The 19491-nt window shown below is 46.3% G+C and overlaps 1 protein-coding gene across 6 annotated transcripts in view; it reads left to right on the plus strand.

Annotated features, from left to right (window-relative positions):
• The first annotated feature begins 641 nt into the window (after window positions 1-641).
• The window catches only part of PAFAH2 (platelet activating factor acetylhydrolase 2), a 53475-nt gene continuing 34625 nt past the window's right edge, over window positions 642-19491 (plus strand). For 4 of the 6 annotated variants that reach the window (XR_010118909.1, XR_010118911.1, XR_010118910.1 and 1 more), the window contains exons 1-7: window positions 642-910; window positions 8089-8225; window positions 9377-9530; window positions 10652-10748; window positions 14062-14130; window positions 14502-14643; window positions 16120-16233. Coding sequence is in view for 1 of the 6 variants with exons in the window: in XM_055261796.2 (XP_055117771.1) it covers window positions 8136-8225; window positions 9377-9530; window positions 10652-10748; window positions 14062-14130; window positions 14502-14643; window positions 16120-16233 (666 nt within the window). In the remaining 5 variants the exon portion in view is untranslated. The remainder of the gene's footprint in view (window positions 911-8088; window positions 8226-9376; window positions 9531-10651; window positions 10749-14061; window positions 14131-14501; window positions 14644-16119; window positions 16234-19491) is intronic. The other 2 variants (XR_010118912.1, XR_008653874.2) reach the window with 1 other exon arrangement.

A 19491-nucleotide genomic window follows, 5' to 3' on the forward strand; every position in this document is an offset into this window, starting at 1 on the left:
TGTGCTCCTGGCTACGTTCTTTCCTTATATCCGGTCTCAATGTTAACAAACATCACTCCCTCTAAGATGCCGTGCGGACACCGCCCCTTTCCCCCAAGCCTGGCCAGAGGCCCCTTTTCAAGGCTCCCACGCTTGCTGTGTCTCCCCATGAGATCACGGCTCTGTGCTGTCATTATTCATTTGTCTGAATTCTCTGCTAGACTGTGATTCTGTTGAGGCTAGGGGCAGTATCTTGTCCCTCAGTGTCGCTAAGAGCCAGCATAAGACAGTAATGTGGGGTGGATGCGGCCCAGGAGATTACTCGGGTTCCTCCCCTTTCTCTGCCAGGGAGTCTTTTGAGGACAATAGAAAATCACAGGTGTCAACAGGTGCAGGCTGGTAGGGAATGTCCCCTTAATTTGAATGATCAGTCTGTTATTCTTACAGGAAACAAAGTGTGCAGAAGACACAAAACAAACTCCGACCTCTTCCCAGCTCCTTGAGAATAAAGCGAAGCGGGGGCCATTTCTAGGCACGCCTGAGGACTATTTGAGGAGGGTGAGGCGGAGGGTTACGCACGGAACTACAAGCAAAACCCTCCGCTCGAGAGCAGAAATCGCGGCGGCTCCACTTCAGGCCACCAGGGGGAGGAATCACACCGCATCCCGGGCCTTGGGCGGTTTCGCACGACCACGCGGGGCTGGGAGGTCGCGTAGAACTCTGGGAGTTGTAGTCTTAGGGTTGTAATGCGCTATCTCGCGCACTGCACATCGGGAGTTGTAGTTCTAGATTGAGGAACGGGAAGTGCTTCCAAGGGTCCATTTTGAGCCCTGGAAACTACAATGACCAAAGGGCCACGGGTTCCTGGGCCGTTTCTCATTTCCGTCGAGTTAAACGTCTGGGGCTGCTTCTGAGGAATCTGCTTGACTGGGTAAGTTTGATTGGAGAAAACACCTATATCTCAATTGAGCTCCCTGCAGACTTTCGTATTCTGGCCCGGTTTGGGGCCTCGGCGTCTCTCAATCGTAGGAATTGCACATTAATCTTCGTCCTTTACGTCTCCTGTTCAGACACCTGTAGCCACCCACTCCCTTGACCCTCCCACGGTCGCCTCGCACTTTTAACGGCCAGCGCCCCTGGAATCCCCACTGAGCTCCCGTCCCAGGCCCCAGGCCCCGCAGCCCCACCTTGGTCCCCACAGCCCTCCCTTCACCCTGCAGCCTCACCTCCCTGAACCCCGGGCTTCTTTATGCTCCTCCACCCTTTGTGTACTTTACTCTTACTCTCAATTTTGTTTTTCACGGCGGTGGAAGAAGGGTCCCCATTCCTTCTTTCCAATCCGCGATTACCCTGGACTCAGTCAGCCGACCCGGTTCTAGGCAAGCTCTGCCTCTCACCCTCTGTGACCTTGGGCAAATCATACAACTCTGGGACTCAGTTTCTTCCTCTAAAACGGAGATGACTGTTGCCCCATGAGTCTCAGATGAGGAGTGTTGAGGAGCCAACAAGCTAGTATGTGTGAAGATGCCTTGTAAACTGTAAGGCCCTCACAAGAGACAGATTATTTTTATCACAATTATTAATGTTCTGGAACACTCTTATCAGGCCTCTTCTCTAGCTTTGCCACCTTGTTGCTCAATCTCATCCCTCGAGTGCTTGGTGTCTTCATTGTCTACGAGCTGGATGATATTTCCTCACTTCCTCCAGAGACCAAAGGTCAGGCCAATGAGCTTTTAGTCTTCAGAGAGCTTTGTCTGAAAGGAAGCACAAGAGAAGTGCTTATCTTGGACTGTATCTTGAAATATCCGGTGATGAAAGGGTCACACAGCTGGCAGAGCAGCAGTCCTCTGCTCACCAGAAACAGGGTCCCAGCAGGAGAGGACAGCTGCAACCTAAGCTCCATCCATTCCCTCTGGGCTCCTCTGGGCCTATTCAGTAGACACTGGCTTTGGTAGGGGTGTCTGAGGCCTGAAAAGGCTGCTGGGAAAGAATCTGTTTTGCTAAAGGGATTAATCCAAGAAAAATGAGAGACCTTGGCTAGGAAAGACAGACATAGCATTGTTAATTAGTTCCTAACATTTTATAAGCACTCAAAATACACCAGGCCCTAGGCAATATTTTCACTTATGAAGTATCCATTTTACGTATAAGGAACTTGAGAGGGCATGTGGTTAAAATAATTATAGTTGCCTCCTGTGGTTGTAGTACCTTCTATCCATCGAGTGCTTTACATGCATTATTTAATCCTCATCAACAATCTCATGAGTAGTTACTATTTCTTTTTTTTTTTTGAGATGGAGTCTTGCTCTGTCGCCCAGGCGGCTAGAGTGCAGTGGCGCGATCTCGGCTCACTGCAAGCTCCGCCTCCCGGGTTCACGCCATTCTCCTGCTTCAGCCTCCCAAGTAGCTGGGACTACAGGCGCCCGCCACCAGGCCCAGCTAATTTTTTGTATTTTTTTTAGTAGAGACAGGGTTTCACCGTGTTAGCCAGGATAGTCTCGATCTCCTGACCTCCTGATCTGCCCGCCTCAGCCTCCCCAAGTGCTGGGATTACAAGTATGAGCCGCCGCGCCTGGCCCATAGTTACTACTTCTTTTTGAGACAAGGCCTCGCTCTGTCACCCAGGCTGAAGTGCAGTGGCGCAATCTTGGCTCACTGTGGCCTCCGGCTCCCAAGCCCCAGCAATCCTCCTACCTCAGCCTCCTGAGTAACTGGGACTGCAGTTGCATACCACCACATCCAGCTAATTTTTTTTTTTTTATTTTTTATAGAGACAGGATTTTGCCATGTTGCCCAGGCTAGTCTTGAACTCCTGGGCTCAAGCAATCCTTCCCATTTGATCTCCCAAAGTCCTGGGATTATACACATGAGCCACCGCGTCTGGCCGTAGTTATTATTTCTGTTGTGAGAATAAATTATCAGAAGCTTAGAGTTTGAGGAACTTGTTCAAGATCACACAGCTATAAGTGACAGGTAGAATTCAGAGTCATCAAAACCTTTTTCCCCCATTATTCCATATAGCCTTATTTTTAGATCAAAAACAAAGATTAAAGAAGACTTGAGATGGGTTTAAATCAAAGCCAAATGAAGGAACATTTATTGAGTCCCAACTATGTGGGGAAAGCGTGCAGATAGACGGTTTGGCCTACAAAAAAATATAAAACCCAGTCTTTACCCCTGGAGTAGATCTGAAGAGATGAGGCATAAGTGTACCAAAAATTAAATAGTATTCATTGGATAAATTAATTATTGAGACCAGCTATATGCAGGGCGCTACATTAAGTCTAGTGATAGGAACATGCTTCTGGGTGGCCATGGGGATTATAGCAAGTGAAATCATAGTCGTGAAAATGGTGGACCAGGACACAGTATACACTCAGTAAGCGTCTGCTGCATGCATACATGTCTGAATGAAAGAAAAGTTCATCCAGAGACATTTCTAATCAAAGTCCAGACCAGAGGTTCTCAAACTTTGCTGATCAGAAACACCTGGGAAGCTTTTACAAACGAATTGATCCCTAGAAATAGGGGCCCCAGAATATACATTTTTGAAAAGCTTCCCAGGTGATTGTGACAATAGGTTCAGGAACCTAAGATCTAGATTCTCTATAGACCACTGTTGCAGGCAAGTCACTGGTTGAAAACTGCTAGAAAAGGTGTTAATCCAAGAGCTGCCCTAAGGTAGTCTAAGATTGGTTACCAGATAATGGATGTGGACAGTGATCAGAGATGAGAGGAGGAAAGGTTGGAAGGACCTGTGAAAGCTTCACAGAGGACTAGAGATTTCACTGGGCCTCAGTGGATGGAGAGGCTTCTGGACAGGTACCATCATTAACTATTTAGACAAAGTGAGCAAAAGAAGGTAGAGACACATAGACTGATTTCCTTGGAAAATTCCATGACTTTTATGAGAAATGACTCTGGATGCTTTGTGTGAATGTCTCTTTGGCAAAATTTGCAACTCAGATTGGATTTTTCCATCTCTCCATCCTATTTGGACATCAGTCAATGTGAGCCTAGGAAACAAGGATTCATTTGCATGTTAGCTTCACTCTGGCCAATTAGCTTCTGTAATTTTTATTTCCAAACAATTTAGTTGATGATCTTCCCAGAAACTTTCCGGGAGCACAAGAGAGTTCTGCTGTCTTCTGTTTGGCCATTTCCAAGTCCCCTTATCCTGATTCCTGTCCTAAGTGCTGATCTCTATGCAGAGTGAGACAAAAATCTGTTCCCATAAGAAGCTTAAGGACTATTGTCCTGGTTCCCCAATCTTAAAATCTGACTTATTGGCTCTTGACTCCCCAGATTCACTCAGTGGCCAAATCCTAGTGTTTCTACTTTTCATTCAATCAGCACATTTCTTGGATGCTTCCTAAGAGTCAGGTACCACACCAGGTGCTTTGAATGCATTATTTCATTTTATTTCCATAGCAACCCTGTGAGGATGGATAGCGTTCCCATTGTACAGATGGGGAATCAAGCTTAGAGAGATCAGATAACTTGCATAAGATAAGAAAGCTAGGCAGGGCTGGCACAGTGGCTCACTCCTGTAATCCCAAGCACTTTGGGAGGCTAAGGCGGGAGGATCGCTTGAGCCCAAGAGGTTGAGATCAGCCTGGGCAACATGATGAAACTCCATCTCTACAAATAAATATAAAAATTAGCCGGGTGTGGTGGCAAGTGCCTGTAGTTTCAGCCACCCAGGAGGCTGAGGTGGGAGGATCACTTGAGCTGGGAGGGTGAGGCCACAGTGAGCCGCTGCACTCCAGCCTGGGAGACAGAGCAAGACCCTGTCTCAAAAAAAAAAAAAAAAAAAAAGCTAGGCACCAAACGAGCTGGGCCTCCACTGTGGTTCTTTCAGACTATCTCTCATGGACATGACCTCGTTTCCAGAGTAGATTCCAGCTTTTTAGCTTAGCACTCGAGGGACTGCTCCTCCCCAAATCTGGTCACAACTTTCTCTTCTCACCTTGTGTTGTTTCTCACACAAGCTTCCTTCTTACCGTGCCTTTGCTCACTCTCTCCTGCTTGAAAGAGCCTTTCCCATCTTCCCCTGCTCTCTACTTCCAAGCTAAAGGAACACTGTTTCTTCTCAGAACTCCTGTGGTCTTTTGTCTGCCTCTCTTTTATGACAGTTGAACTTGCAGCTGCTTCATTGTCATGTGAGTGACATGTGTCTTGTGGCCCCAGCAGTAGGTCTTCCATGTGCAGACCTCAACAACAAGCGATGGGGAGAGGTCAGGGTCTGAGGCTAAGCAGAGCTCATCCCCCTTCACTCTGGCTGAACAACCCACTGACATCAGGAGCTTAGCTTCTTTTTCAAAAGAATTGGGTTTGTTTTTTAAATTTGCTAAAAAGAAACAAAATGAAGACGCTATCTTTAGTAGAAAGAAAATAATTTCTTATCTTTCAAAGTTAAATAGAATGATGTTAGGATTGTTGAGACCAGACAAGTGACAGCTGACAACCAGGAGACTGTGTGTTGTTATCATCGTTCTGCTTGTGACTCTGAGCAGCTCACTTAATCTCTCCGGACCTTGGTGTCTTCCCTGGGAAAGCACATGTATGTACGCGGAGAAGGGGAAACCGATTGTGGGGAGGATTGACAGAAATGCTCTCTTAGGTCTCTTCTTACCCAGACATGCTTTGACTGGAGCTCCCGAATCTCTCCCAGAGCATCTTAAAGGAAGCAGAATAATTTAATCATTAACATGTGGACCCCAGACTCAGTGTGTATCCATTTAGATGCTTTTGGTTGCAACCAGAAGAAATCTAACTTCAGTTGGTTTAACCAAGGGAACTTACTGACTCATGTAACTAGAAAGTCTAGGAGTGGGTCAGGTTTCAGATATGGTCTAATCTGTGGATTCTTAATGTCTTCACCAATGGGCCTCTATTTCTCTGTGATTCTTTTGGTTTTGCCATCCACCATGGGTATCTTCATCCTCAAGATGGCAGAAGTGACTGCTGTGGTTCAAGGCCACTTGACAGGTGACATCTACACATCACACTAGTTCAAAACAGGAAATAACTTTTCTCCTCTCAACCATCATACCAAAGTCCCAGGCTTTACTCCTATTGGACCAACCTAATGCCATATGCCCACTTTTCATCCAAATACTGACCAGAAAATAAGAAGGACTGACTGGCTCTGGTTAATTAAGGCTCAGCTCTGGAGGTTAAGGAGGGGTCAGCCCCACCCAAATCACAAGGCAAGGGATACTGGGAAGTTTGATGTTCTCATGTTACAACCACACTGCCCAAGATCGAACTCTGGCTCTGCTTACCATATGTTACTGGGTAAATTGCCTTTGTCAAGCATCCGTTTCCTCATCTGTAATAATAATACGTATCTCAGAGGACTGTTGAAAGAATTAAATAAAATGATATGTGAAAAGCACTAAACATAGTTCCTGGCACAGAGTAAGTGTGACGATGATGTTGGTGTTGGAGATGATGAAACTGAAGAGGGTTAGGGGAGCACTGGCCCCAGTTTAGGAAGCAGCTGAGCCGTAGGAATATTATCTAGTCAGGAGTGTGCATGCCTGTCACGCTGAAAGCTTCTCTTTGATCTACTGTCCACATCATACTTTTCTCTACCTCTGCTTTTTTTCCTTTTAGGTTTTTTTCTATAAGTGCTTTCTTCCTCCTCCCCTGCCTCTCAACTTCCTCATCTTTAAAGGCCCAGCGTAAGTGCTACCCCATATTCAGTAGTTTAAAGCTGGATGTGGTGGCTCTTACCTGTAATCCCAGCTTCTTGGGAGGCCTAGGCAGGAGGATTGTTTGATCCCAGGAGTTTGAGACCAGCCTGGATAACATAGCAAGACCCTGTCTCTCAAAAAATCAAACAGTTTTAAGAAAAAGCTTAGTTCAGTGACTTTGCATCTGTATAACTGAATCTCCCCCGAGCAGGATCAGCAGTAATGGTTAAGAACTTAGCTTCCGGATTAGACAGAGATGGGTTTGCCACTGGGTAACTTGGGAAGGTTATTCAACCTCTTTATGCCTTAGTTTCCTCATCTGTAAAACAGGGTCTTTTGTTTGTTTGTTTTTTGAGACAGGGTCTCACTCTGTCACCCAGGCTGGAGTGCAGTGGTGTAATCTCGGCTCACTGCAACCTCCACCTCCCAGGTTCAAGTGATTCTCCTGCCTCAGCTTCCTGAGTAGCTGGGACCATAGGTGCCCGCCACTGCACCCAGCTAATTTTTGTATTTTTAGTAGAGACGGGGTTTCACCATGTTGGCCAGGCTGGTCTTGAACTCCTGACCTCAGGTGATCTGCCCGCCTTGGCCTCCCAAATGCTGGGATTACAGGCGTGAGCCACCGCGCCTGGCCAAAACAAGGTCTTAATAGTACCTACCTCAGGACAGGCGCAGTGGCTCACGCCTGTAATCCCAGCACTTTTAGAGGCCAAGGTGGGTAGATCACGAGGTCAGGAGATCGAGACCATCCTGGCCAACATGGCAAAACCCCGACTTTACTAAAAATTAAACAAAAAATTAGCTGGGCATGGTGGCACGTACCTGTAATGCCAGCTACTCAGGAGGCTGAGGCAGGAGAATCGCTTGAACTAGGGAGTCAGAGGTTGCAGCGAGCAAGATCATGCCACTGCACTCCAGCCTGGCAACAGAACGAGACTCCGTTTCAAAAAAAAAAAGTACCTACCTCAGAGAGTGGTTGAGACAATGAAATGATGCAATGTATATAACGTCTATAAAGAGGTCTGTACAGTGCTAACCATAAATAATGGATCTTAGTGGTTACTATTAGCCTCAGGAGAGCAAGGTCTGCATGACAGTCTCTGCAGCAGTTGCTGCTGTGCCGCGCACATAGTAGCTGCTGGATAAACATTTGTTAATGGGCTGTGAGGACTATGGAGGGCTCTCTCTTTCCTCTTCACAGCCGTCTCCTTACCCTACCAAAGTAAAAAACAACCCCCAACCTTGGCAAAGGCAATGTAGCAAAGTAGTAGGTGCAAGATTTAATGAGTGACGGCAGGGAGGATGAGGTGCTAAGGAGGGGTGGACAGGATAACAGATAACACATTTCAGCAACAGGAAGCCAAGAGGAAACCAGCAAGCGGCTGCTGTTCTGTGTTCCCCCATCCAGCCAGCAAGTTCAGCTCCGGCAAGTCATTTGATTCACCCGGGGATGAAATGGGGGTCAACCAGTCTGTGGGTTTTCCACCTGTCACAGGACCCCACCTCGTAGGCTGTGGAGATGTGATGGAGGGTCAGAGTCTCCAGGTAAGTGTCCCCAGCTCCCTTTCTTCTCTTTGCACTGCTTCTGCCGGCACCATGACTTACCGATCGCAAGTCTGATCCTGCACTCCCACGGTGGGGAAAATGAATCAGAGCAGGTCTGGATTGGTTATCAAGCCCCCAGGTCTGTCTTCGTGAGCTTTTTCTTCCTCTTTCCAAACATTAGAAACATCCCAATAGACAGAGATAATGGGTTCATTTTCCACCTAAGAGGAAAGGGGAGGACTCTAGCTTTAGAGGCAGCTCGCAGATCCTCTCACCTTTCTTGAGGGCAGATGCCTGATCTTGGAAGGGTTCTAATCGTATCATAATCCAAGTGTGTGAGAGAAAGAGCCATGGGCGTGTGCCTTTGGCCTTGGACTCCCTGACCTGGGTAGGGGGACAGCTTCCTCTTCTCTCTCCTGCCTTGATCTGTTTTCTCCTCCTGCCTTGACTTCTGGACTGGTCCTCTATCAGGTCCTAGGACTTTTTAATTAATTAACTTATATATATGTATATATAGTAGAGACGAGATCTTGCTATGTTGCCCAGGCTGATGTCTAACTCCTGGCCTCACGCGACTCTCCTACCTCGGCTTCCCAAAGTGCTGGGATTACAGGCATGAGCCACTGTGCCTGGCTTAGTTCCTAGGTCTTTCTCTGCTAGCCCTTGGACCTCCTGTCTCCCTTGAGAGGCACACACTTCCTAGTAATCCCTCACCTACTCCCATGTAAAATGAGTGTGCTGTTGCTTCCTAGGGGCTGTCCTAGCAAAGTGGCCTGGATGAGCTACCAAGGCCACCCTGTTCAGCACGAGAACTAATCTCTAACTCCTGGGGCTCCTCCAGGCCTAGGCTCAGGGCCAGATTTAAATCTTTAATTGTCCCAAGCACTCAAATATTTTTGGTGCCCCCTCCCACAATGTAATTCAAAATACAGATGGCTATTTGAAGTAACGTAAGCTTTACATATATGCTAAAAAGCAAATTGTTTCTTTCCAGATTTCTGAATGTAAAATTCAGGTATGGTAATTGAAACTTCAGTTTCCCTGTTTTGATGCCCTGTTTTGCTGGTGCCCCAAACACCTGCCGAGTGTGGCTGTTGGGAAATCTAGCCTGGGCTCCTTGCTCTGAACAGCTGCTCTCTTCTTTCCTACAGGGGAGCTTCTTTCGACTCTTCTACCCCTGCCAAAAGGCAGAGGAGACCATGGAGCAGCCCCTGTGGATTCCCCGCTATGAGTACTGCACTGGCCTGGCCGAGTACCTGCAGTTTAATAAGCGCTGGGGGGGCTTGCTGTTCAACCTGGCTGTGGGTAAGAGCTGGCCTGACCTCTGCATGCTTTCCCAGTTGTTTGGTTATGTTCCTGGGAGATCCCCAGGTGGATGCAGTACCTTATAGCCTGCAGCGTCCAGGCTTTTGTAAGGGGCATCCATTAGCCAGTGTGGTATGGAGAGTTGGGAGAGAATTACATATGAAAGAGCTTTGGTGGCTGAGTTAGACTTTCCTGGATTCAAATCCAGACTTTATAATTTACTAGCCGTGGGGTTTGGGCAAGTTACTGAACCTGTCTAAATACGTGCCTTTGGGGGTTTGTAGTACGGGATGTACGTAAAGCCTCTGATGCAGTGCTTGGGACATATAATGTGTTCCATAAATGGCACCGATTGCTCATTTATTCAGCATGTATTAATTCCTACTCTGTGCCAGCTATTGTGTGTATCAAAGAAAGATTCTTAACTATCAAGGAGCATACAGTCTCCTGCAGTTTTCCCTGTAGCCACCCCTCTTCTGAGTAGGGTAACACTGAGTCATCCACTTCCCCCAAAGGTCCCACACGTAGGAATTCCACCCAGTGCCTTGGCATCTCAGCAATTTACCCCAGAATTCAGTACTGCCACTTTGGACTTAGCTTCCCATTTTCTTTTCTTTTCTTTCTTTCTTTTTTTTTTTTTTTGATGAGACGGAGTCTTGCTCTTATTGCCCAGGCTGGAGTGCAATGGCACAATCTCAGCTCACTGCAACCTCTGCCTCCCGGGTTCAAGTGATTCTCCTGCCTCAGCCTCCCGAGTAGCTGTGATTATAGGAGCCTGCCACCATGCCCAGCTAATTTGTGTATTTTTAGTAGAGAGGGGGTTTCACTTGGCCAGGCTGGTCTCTTGACCTCATGATCCACCCACCTTGGCCTCCCAAAGTGCTGGGAATACAGGCGTGAGCCACTGCACCTGGCTTAGCTTCCCATTTTCTATTGTGTTCACTCTTCCTAGGGAAGAAAGGGAGAAGAAATAGGTGATTAACTGCCTTGAGCTGCTCAGGGACCGATGGTGGTTCTCCAGAGGGGAGAAACACATGTCCCCACCCACACCTATACTCAGGCTGCCCTTGGGATAACAGCTTTGGGGCAGCCAGATATTCTATAGCCCATGTCTCTGCTAGGATCTTGTCGCCTGCCTGTTAGCTGGAATGGCCCTTTTAAGACAAAGGACTCTGGATACCCCTTGATCATCTTCTCCCATGGCCTAGGAGCCTTCAGGTAAGAGCTTCTTTCCCCCAGACCTTGCCATACTCCTTGCCTGGTGACAGCTGCTGAGTCTTAGCTTATTCTCAAAGGGCAAAAAAAAAGACATTTCCACCTGCTAGCTGTCTTATCTCCTATCTGCTTCGTCCCATAGCATTGGCTTCACCTTCTCCGGAAGGCCTTTTTCAAGTCCTTTTCACCTTGTGGAGCCTTTCGGCAGCCTTCGTATGCTTTACTTCTCATGGTCTGGCATTTATATAAATATACACTTTTAGCTTTCCTCCTATGTGGTAGCCCAGAAATGCTAGAAGGAGCACGAGCTTTGTGATCAGAGCATCATTTATTTATTTTTTTTCAGACAGGGTCTCATTCTGTTGCCCAGGCTGGAGTGCAGTGGCGTGATCACAGCTCACTGCAGCCTCAACCTCTTGGGCTCAAGCAATGCTCCTGCCTCAGCCACCAAGTAGCTGGCATGTACCACCACGCCTGGCTATTTTTAATTTTTTTTTTTTTTTTCAGGGACAAGATCTCACTGTGTTGCCCATGCTGATCTCGAGTTCCTGAGCTCAAGCCATCCTCCCGTTCCAGCCTTCCAAAAGTGCTGAGATTATAGGCATGAGCCATTGTGCCCCACCGAGAGTCATTTATTTAACCTGAGAGTTCACTCTGTGTGTGGCATTGGCGTAGTAGTGAATAAGACAGACTTGCTCCCTGCACTTGTGGAGCCAGCAGTCTCGGCCTCCCAAAGTGCTGGGATTACAGGCATGAGCCACTGCGCCCGGCCCCATGTGTTCTTATTTAAGCTTGTGAATGTTCTCTCTGTCTGTTCATCAACATATATGTCTAGTTTAGGTCCCAGAATGTTGCACATCTCAAAGGCATCTGTTTTTGCCTCCCAGCCCCCAAACCATTGTCCACACTGTAGCCATGGAGATGTTTTTTTTTCTGAGACGGAGTCTCGATTGGTTGCCCAGGCTGGAGTGTGGTGGCATGATCTCAGCTCACTGCAACCTCTGCCTTCCGGGTTCAAGCGATTTTTCTGCCTCAGCCTCCGAGTAGCTGGGATTACAGGCACCCACCACCATGTCCAGCTAATTTTTGTAGAGACAGGGCTTCACCATGTTAGCCAGGCTGGTCTTAAACTCCTGACCTCAGGCAATCCACCTGCCTCAGCCTCCCAAAGTGCTAGAATTACAGGCATGAGCCACCACGCCTGTCAGGGAGATCTATTTTAAAATGAAATATGATCTTGTCATTCCAGCACTCAAAGCAGTGCCCAGCATATAATAGGTACTCAATAAATATTTGTTGAGTGAGTAAATGAATGTTTTTTCCCACTTAAAAATTTTTGGCCGGGCACGGCGGCTCACTCCTGTAATCCCAGCACTTTAGGAGGCCAAGGTGGGTGGATCACCTGAGGTTGGGAGTTCGAGACTAGCCTGACCAACATGGAGAAACCCTGTCTCTACTAAAAATACAAGAAATTAGCCAGGTGTGGTGGTGCATGCCTGTAATCCCAGCTACTTGGGAGGCTGAGGTAGGAGAATTGCTTGAACCTGGGAGGTGGAGGTTGCAGTGAGCCAAGATCGTGCCATTGCACTCCAGCCTCGGCAACAAGAGCAAAACTCTATATATATAAAAAAAAAATTTAATAGCTCTTTGAACTTAATTCAGTTCTTTTCATGGTCTTACCTTGATGCAGGTCCAAGACAAAGTTTCCAGGCCTGTTCCTTGCTGTTTGCCCCAGTGTAGCTCTCCAGACAAAATGGCCTTCTTTCACTTACTGAAAGGCACTGGGTTATTTCCTGCCTCGCTGTCTTCATCTGTGCTGTGCTTTGTGGCTGATCTTTTTGCCTGGACTATTCACTGTTCTGCTCTTCTCTTCTTCTTCCCCCTCTCCGTCTTTTCCTGCTAATTCCAGATTACCTTTAAGATCTTAGTTTGGATGTCATTGTCCTAGGGACACCCATCTTGACACCTATATTATATTAGGTTAATTTTTCCAGAATGTGCTTTCATAAGACAATCTATACTTCTCAGCATTTGACATAATTGTGATGAATTAATTACTTGTGTAATTATTCTTTAATGCCTGTCTTCTTCACCAGATTGTAAGCCTTCTGAAGGCAGAGACCACATCTGTCTTCTAGTGCTCTGGTTTCTAGGACAGTGCCTGGAAAGTAGTTGTTTACCCATAAGTATTTATTGAATGAATACAAGGGCTGTGCTCTGCTAGGTTCTCATTCATTCAGCAGACATCTGTGGAGCACCTGCTCTGTGCCAGCCCCTTGGCATGAGAGGAAGGTGGGACATACCAAGATTAACAACTCGAGGAAATCGCATCTGCTAGAGTAGCAGGAACATAGACTCCTGTAACTGTAGCCCATGGCAGGAAGTGGAGAGTAAACATGGAGATGAAGTTAGAAAGGCAAGTAGGTGATTTTTGATGCTGCTTTCTTGTTCAATAAATTGAGTACCTGCTGTGTGCCAGGGCTGGGCATTCGGTAGTGAAGATGAGAGAGTTCCTACCTTCAGGAAGATTATAGTCTAGCAGGGAAAAGAAGCAAAGAAACCTTTTCCTCCTAGGCCAACAGGTATTTATGGAGAGAGCAGGTGAGCACTTTGGAGGTGGTCCTTTTGGTCTAAGAATCTGTATTGAGACTTCACACTTCATTAGACCTGGGCGAGTCAGTTATAAATACTCTCATTAACCAGAGCGAAATTCCAAGGAAAAAGGAAGGGAGGATAAGGAACATCGTTTCCTCTCATTGCATCTGTGGTTAATTCAGGCTCTGAAATCCTTCCCATGGGTCATGGACCTATGGTTTCCTATCCTAAGTTGGAATATGTGCAGTTAAATACCTAACCATTGTCAGTGTGCCACTGTCTCATTTGATTCCCACATATCCCCGTGAGGTACACAGGCAGGAATGCATATTTTTCAGCTGGGCAAACAGGCTCTGGAAGGCAGACTTGCCCAAGGTGACACAGTTTGAACTGGGAAGGGATCAGAAATCTCTCTGGCTCTGAAGTCCAGTTCACTGCCTTCCCTAGAAAAGTGGGAGAAGGTGAAAAGGAACTTAAGAACCTGATCTCCCTGTATCACTTAGAAATTGGACAAGTTGTATTTAACAGAAAACTCCCAAATAATAGTGACTTAAATATGGTAATGTTTATTTCTCTCTCAAGTGAAAGGAAGCCAGAGGTAGACAGTTAAAGTTGATATGGTAATTCCACAAGATGGTTGCTAGCAGAGCATTGTTGGAATGAGGGTGAAGCCTGGGCTGTTCTTTTGATCCCTTTTCCTTGTTCCCTTTTGAATCTCCAGGACTTTGTATTCAGCCTTCTGCATGGAGCTGGCCTCACGTGGCTTTGTGGTTGCTGTGCCAGAGCACAGGTGAGGGATGAGCTGCCATGGATTGGGTGCCTGCAGTGAGCTAGGATATAGGCTAGTCCCCTGTCAATGTACTATTTCTAACCCTCTTGACAACCATGCAAGCCAGCATTATACCCCTTTTAAAGAAGAGAAAACCAAGGTTTAAAGATGTTAAATAATTTCCCAAAAGTGACATAGCTGAGTTGGAATTCAAACCCAGATCTGTCTCTAAAATCTGTATTTTTTCTACTTCCTATGCATGCCCCAGATCTCCTTCCCTACTAGCCAAAGGGTGATCTAGAGCCTCCTAGATGAAAGGGAGGCTTTGGTAAAGGGGAAAAATAAACTCAAGGATGTTTTCTGGTTTCTCTCTGATGATGTGTGTATTTCAGGGACCGGTCAGCGGCAACCACCTATTTCTGCAAGCAGGCCCCAGAAGAGAACCGGCCCACCAATGAATTCCTGGAGGAGGAATGGATCCCTTTCCGTCGAGTTGAGGAAGGGGAGAAGGAATTTCATGTTCGGAATCCGCAGGTAAGTTTGTGCCAGTTGGGGAGGGAGAGTTAATGAGCCTGTCCTCCCCCTACTATATTTGATAGCAAGACTTTTAGTTAACCCTCTCTTGAAATGTCAGTCGTAGCGGGTCTGAGTTTGCCACATCAGTGGAAATACATAGGATATTAATCAGGACTCTTGCAATTGCTGTGACAGAAATCCGACTTAGGCTTACTTAGGCAAAAAAGGGAATGATGGGCTCATATAAGTAGACTGTAGGAAGAGCAGGACAATTGGAACCAGACTTAAATGCCATCAGGATTTGTTCTTCATCCTCATTTCTGTCTCTCTCTTGGTTGGTGGGTCTCATCGTCAAACTGGCCTACTTTCCAAGGTTAGAACTATAAGGTTTTTTTTTTGTTTGTTTGTTTTTTGAGACAGGATCTTGCTCTGTCACCCAGATTGGAGTGCGGTGGCATGATCACAGCTCACTACAGTCTCAATCTTCTGGGCTCAAGAGATCTTCCTACCTCAGCGTCCTGAGTAGCTGGGACTACAGGCATGCACCACTATGCCCAGCTACTTTTTTTTTATTTTTTATTTTTTTGAGACAGAGTCTCACTCTATCACCCAGGCTAGAGTGCAGTGGCACCAACATGGCTCAATGGCAACCTCAATCTCCTAGGCTCAAGTGACCCTCCTACCTCAGCCTCCTGAGTAGCTGGGACTACAGACACACACCACCACCCAATTTTTTTTTTTTTAGTAGAGACAGGGTCTTGCTATGTTGCCCAGGCTGGTCTCAAACTCCTGAGCTCAAGCGATCCTCCCACTGTGGCCTCCCAAAGTGCTGGGGATATAGGTGTGAGCCACGGCACCCAGTCAGAACTACAGCTCTTGACAGCTCTGACCTTGTCTGTGTTCAGCCTTGTCACCTATGAGAATAGGACTGTGTTTGAGTTGCTCCCCAAGTCCCCTACCCTCGTGCCAAACTGCAGTTTGAAAATCCTAGAGAGGGATTCCAGGCCTGGGGAGAAGTAACAAAATGGGAAGTTCCCACCAGAAATACATTGTTAGAATGGGGGTGGGAAGGCCATCCTCAAAAGGCAGGGTTAACAGGAGAAGGAAAGGGGGTAAGTGCTTGGGAGACAAAAACAATAGATGTCTGATGTAAATGGGCAGTGGAATCCAGTACTGGTTTGCTAATAACAGCACTCTTAATTCCTTTTGTTTTTAAAATGCTTTCATGTACATCATCTCGTTGGATCCTTTTGACAGCCCTGTGGTTAGGTAGTTAGAGTCAGAACAACAGGGCTGAGTCTGTTATGCTGTTAGACAGTGCTTATGTGAGCTGCAAGGTAGCTGAGCCTTTCTCGGGACGTGGCGCCCAAGGTGCTTGCTGAGGCATGGGTGGGTAGACTATCTGTGCATTCTTCCTTGGCTCTGTACGTGAGGGAGATTCTCGCTGGACAGTTGTGGAGTGTTCCAGTCCCACTGGGACTGTCTCTGTTGCAGGTGCATCAGCGGGTAAGCGAGTGTTTACGGGTGTTGAAGATCCTGCAAGAGGTCACTGCTGGGCAGACTGTCTTCAACATCTTGCCTGGTGGCTTGGATCTGATGACTTTGAAGGTATGGAAGCAATTGGTATGACCTAGAGCCCAGTATTCAGGGCTTTCTCGGTTACAAGTAACAGAAACCTAACTAACTGGTATAAACCAAAAGAGAATTGATTGGCTCATATAACTATCAAGAAGACCAAAGGCCAACTTTAGGCCAGTGTAGTTAGACCCACGGTCTCAGACATTCTCTTCAAAGCCCTGGCACTCTTCTCTCCCCTCTCCTGGTTTGGTTTCTCTGTATATATGTGGTTTTCTCACCAGACTCTCTCCTTTAGGCAAGAAAGGTGGTCGCTAGCAGTTCAAGCCTGCACACCAACTTACAGCTCCAGTTTTTTTTGCTTTTTTTTTTTTTTGAGACAAAGTCTCACTCTTGTCCCCAGGCTGGAGTGCGATGGCACAATCTTGGCTTACTGCAACCTCCACCTCCCGGGTTCAAGCGATTCTCCTGCCTCAGCCTCCTGAGTCGCTGGGATTACAGGTACCTGCCACTATGCCTGGCTAGTTTTTGTATTTTTACTAGAGACGGGGTTTCACCATGTTGGCCAGGCTGGTCTCGAACTCCTGATCTCAGGTGATCCGCCCGTCTCGGCCTCCCTAGGTGCTGGGATTACAAGCGTGAACCACCACGCCCAGCCAGCTCCAGGTTTACAAAGAAAAGAGACTGTCTTAGCTTCCACTAATCTGGGAAAGCTGTGACCCTATGTGGGTCTCATGTCCCTCTGGGCCAGTCCCTGTGTCAGAGGGAGAGGGTATTCCGATTGGCCTGCCTAGGTTACGTTCCCATTTCTGGGTCAGGTGATTGACCACCCACAGGGCCAGATGGATGGCGGGGAGAAGGTTGAGGCTACTGAGCAGCAAACAACCTGTGTCCACTGCAGGCTCAGTCCTTCCTTTGAGGGGATCCCAAGAACCCTCCCGGGAGGGTATAATACCATCCTGGTCATGGAATTTGGTGCTTATGAAGATACATTCTTCATGCCCCACCCCCACCCAATCTTTTTTTCTCCATAATTTCAAAAGTCATTCAGGCTCTATTCAGAAAACCAAGAAATTTCACGAAAGCATGAAGAAAAATGAAAAACCTTTTTCGATATTTTGATATTTGTCCTTCCAGTTATTTTTACATGTATTAATATATGTATTTTTTTTACACAATTATGTTATCATTTAATACAAGCTGTTTTGTGGCCTTATTTTCACTTAGCAAGACAGTATGAGTATCTTCTTATGTCAGTTAATATTTTCCTATGGCATGATTTAAAAAAAACTTTTTTAGAGACAGGGTCTTGCTATCTGCCCAGGCTGCACTCAAACTCTTAGACTTAAGCAATCCTCCTGTATAGCTTGACTTTTATTATTTATTTTTATTTATTCATTTTTTTTTGAGACAGGGCCTCACTCTGTCACCCAGGCTGAGGTACAGTGGTGTGATCACCACTCACTGTAGCTACCTCAGCCTCCCAAGTAGCTGGGACTCCAGATGTGCGCCACCATGCCCAGCTAATTTTTTGTATTTTGTAGACATGGGGTTTCACCATGTTTCCCAGGCTGATCTCAAACTCCTGGGCCCAGGCAATCCACCTGCCTTGGCCTCACAAAGTGTTGGGATTACAGATGTGAGCCACTGCACCCAACCGCATGATTTTTAATAGCCATATCATATTGTATTGTATGAATAAGAATGGTGTGTGTATGTGCGTATGTGCGTATGTGTATGTATATATAAATATATATAAATACAGCCCAGCGTGGTGGCTCACGCCTGTAACTCCAGCATTTTGGGAGGCTGAGGTGGGCGGATCACAAGGTCAAGAGATTGAGAACATCCTGGCCAACATGGCAAAACCCCATCTCTACTAAAAATGCAAAATTTAGCTGGGCGTGGTGACGTGTGCCTATAGTTCCAGGTACTCGGGAAGCTGAAGCACGAGAATCGCTTGACCTTGAGCCTAGGAGGTGGAGGTTGCAGTGAGCCACGATTGTGCCACTGCACTCCAGCCTCGGTGACAAAGCAAGACTATCTCAAAAAAAAAAAAAAAAAAAAAGGCATTGGGAAATGGCAGGCTACAGTCCAGTTAGATTAGTTAAGAGGCAGCCTTTTAGGGGAAATACAGCATATAAAAAAAGCTAAGTACATTTTCGTCTATCAAATTGAGTAAGATCCAGAAATTGATTACTCACTCTGTTAACAAAGTTGTGGGGAAGCAGATATTCTCCTACATTGCTGGTGAGAATACAATTCGTCCCATGGAGGGCATTTGGCAATTGATATCATCAACAGTACAAATGCATATGTTTCTTTGACCCAGTAATTTCCAGTTTGGGGAATTTATCCTACAAATAAATACCCGCACACATGCAGCATGGTAGATGGACAATGTTATTCATCCCAGTGTTGTTGGTTATGGCAAAAGTTTGATAGTAACCTAAACATTCACCAGTGAGGGAACTGGTTTAATTATGGGACAGTGGATGTATTTGCTTGGTTAATGCTTATTGCTAGAGTGTGTAAACCCCACATTTCAGTGGCTTAACACAGTAGAAATGTATTTCTCTCCTACATAAAGTTCAATATGGGTGCTCCTGTGTAAGAGGCAACTCAGGGATCCCTGCTCCTTTTATAATCTCTTATGGCTCTACCCTCTCACAAAATTTGTGAATCCCAAATTTGTTGTTTGCATTAAGCCAACAGAATGGGAAAGGGCATAGAGGTTTGTATGAGACAATTTATGGACCAGGTCTGGAAGTAGAGATATCACTTTTGCTCACATTCTGTTGGCTAGAACAATCACAAGTCCTTATCTAACTGCTGGGAAATAGTTTAGCTGTGAGACCAGGAAGAAGAGGAAAAGATTTGGTGATCGGCTGGCTGTCCGTACCATGGCCAAGTCGCTGTGAAAAAGGATGTGGAAACACTTTATGTACTAATGTTGTTATGTACAAAAAGATACAGCCCTAGCTGCATGAAAAGAGGGAAAGTGTATATATTCATGTTGACTTATGAATATAAGCAATCTCCTCAGGGACACATAAGAAACTGTTACCTGTTTGGAGGTAGGTGGCAGGCAACCATGTAGAAAAAGACGGGGTAGGTAGGAGACTTATTTGTATACCTCTGATTTTAGAGGTATATGAATATATTAACCTGGTTTTTTTTAAATGCTGAAGAGGCCATCCAAGCAAGATGCTGATCTGAGGGTACTGAGTGAAGGGGGAGGATGTAGGTACAAAACCTTGGAATAGACACTGGGGAGAGCAGAGCAAAAGT

This window comes from Symphalangus syndactylus, chromosome 22 (genome assembly GCF_028878055.3).
Source record: "Symphalangus syndactylus isolate Jambi chromosome 22, NHGRI_mSymSyn1-v2.1_pri, whole genome shotgun sequence".
In the NCBI taxonomy this organism is placed as follows: domain Eukaryota; kingdom Metazoa; phylum Chordata; class Mammalia; order Primates; family Hylobatidae; genus Symphalangus; species Symphalangus syndactylus.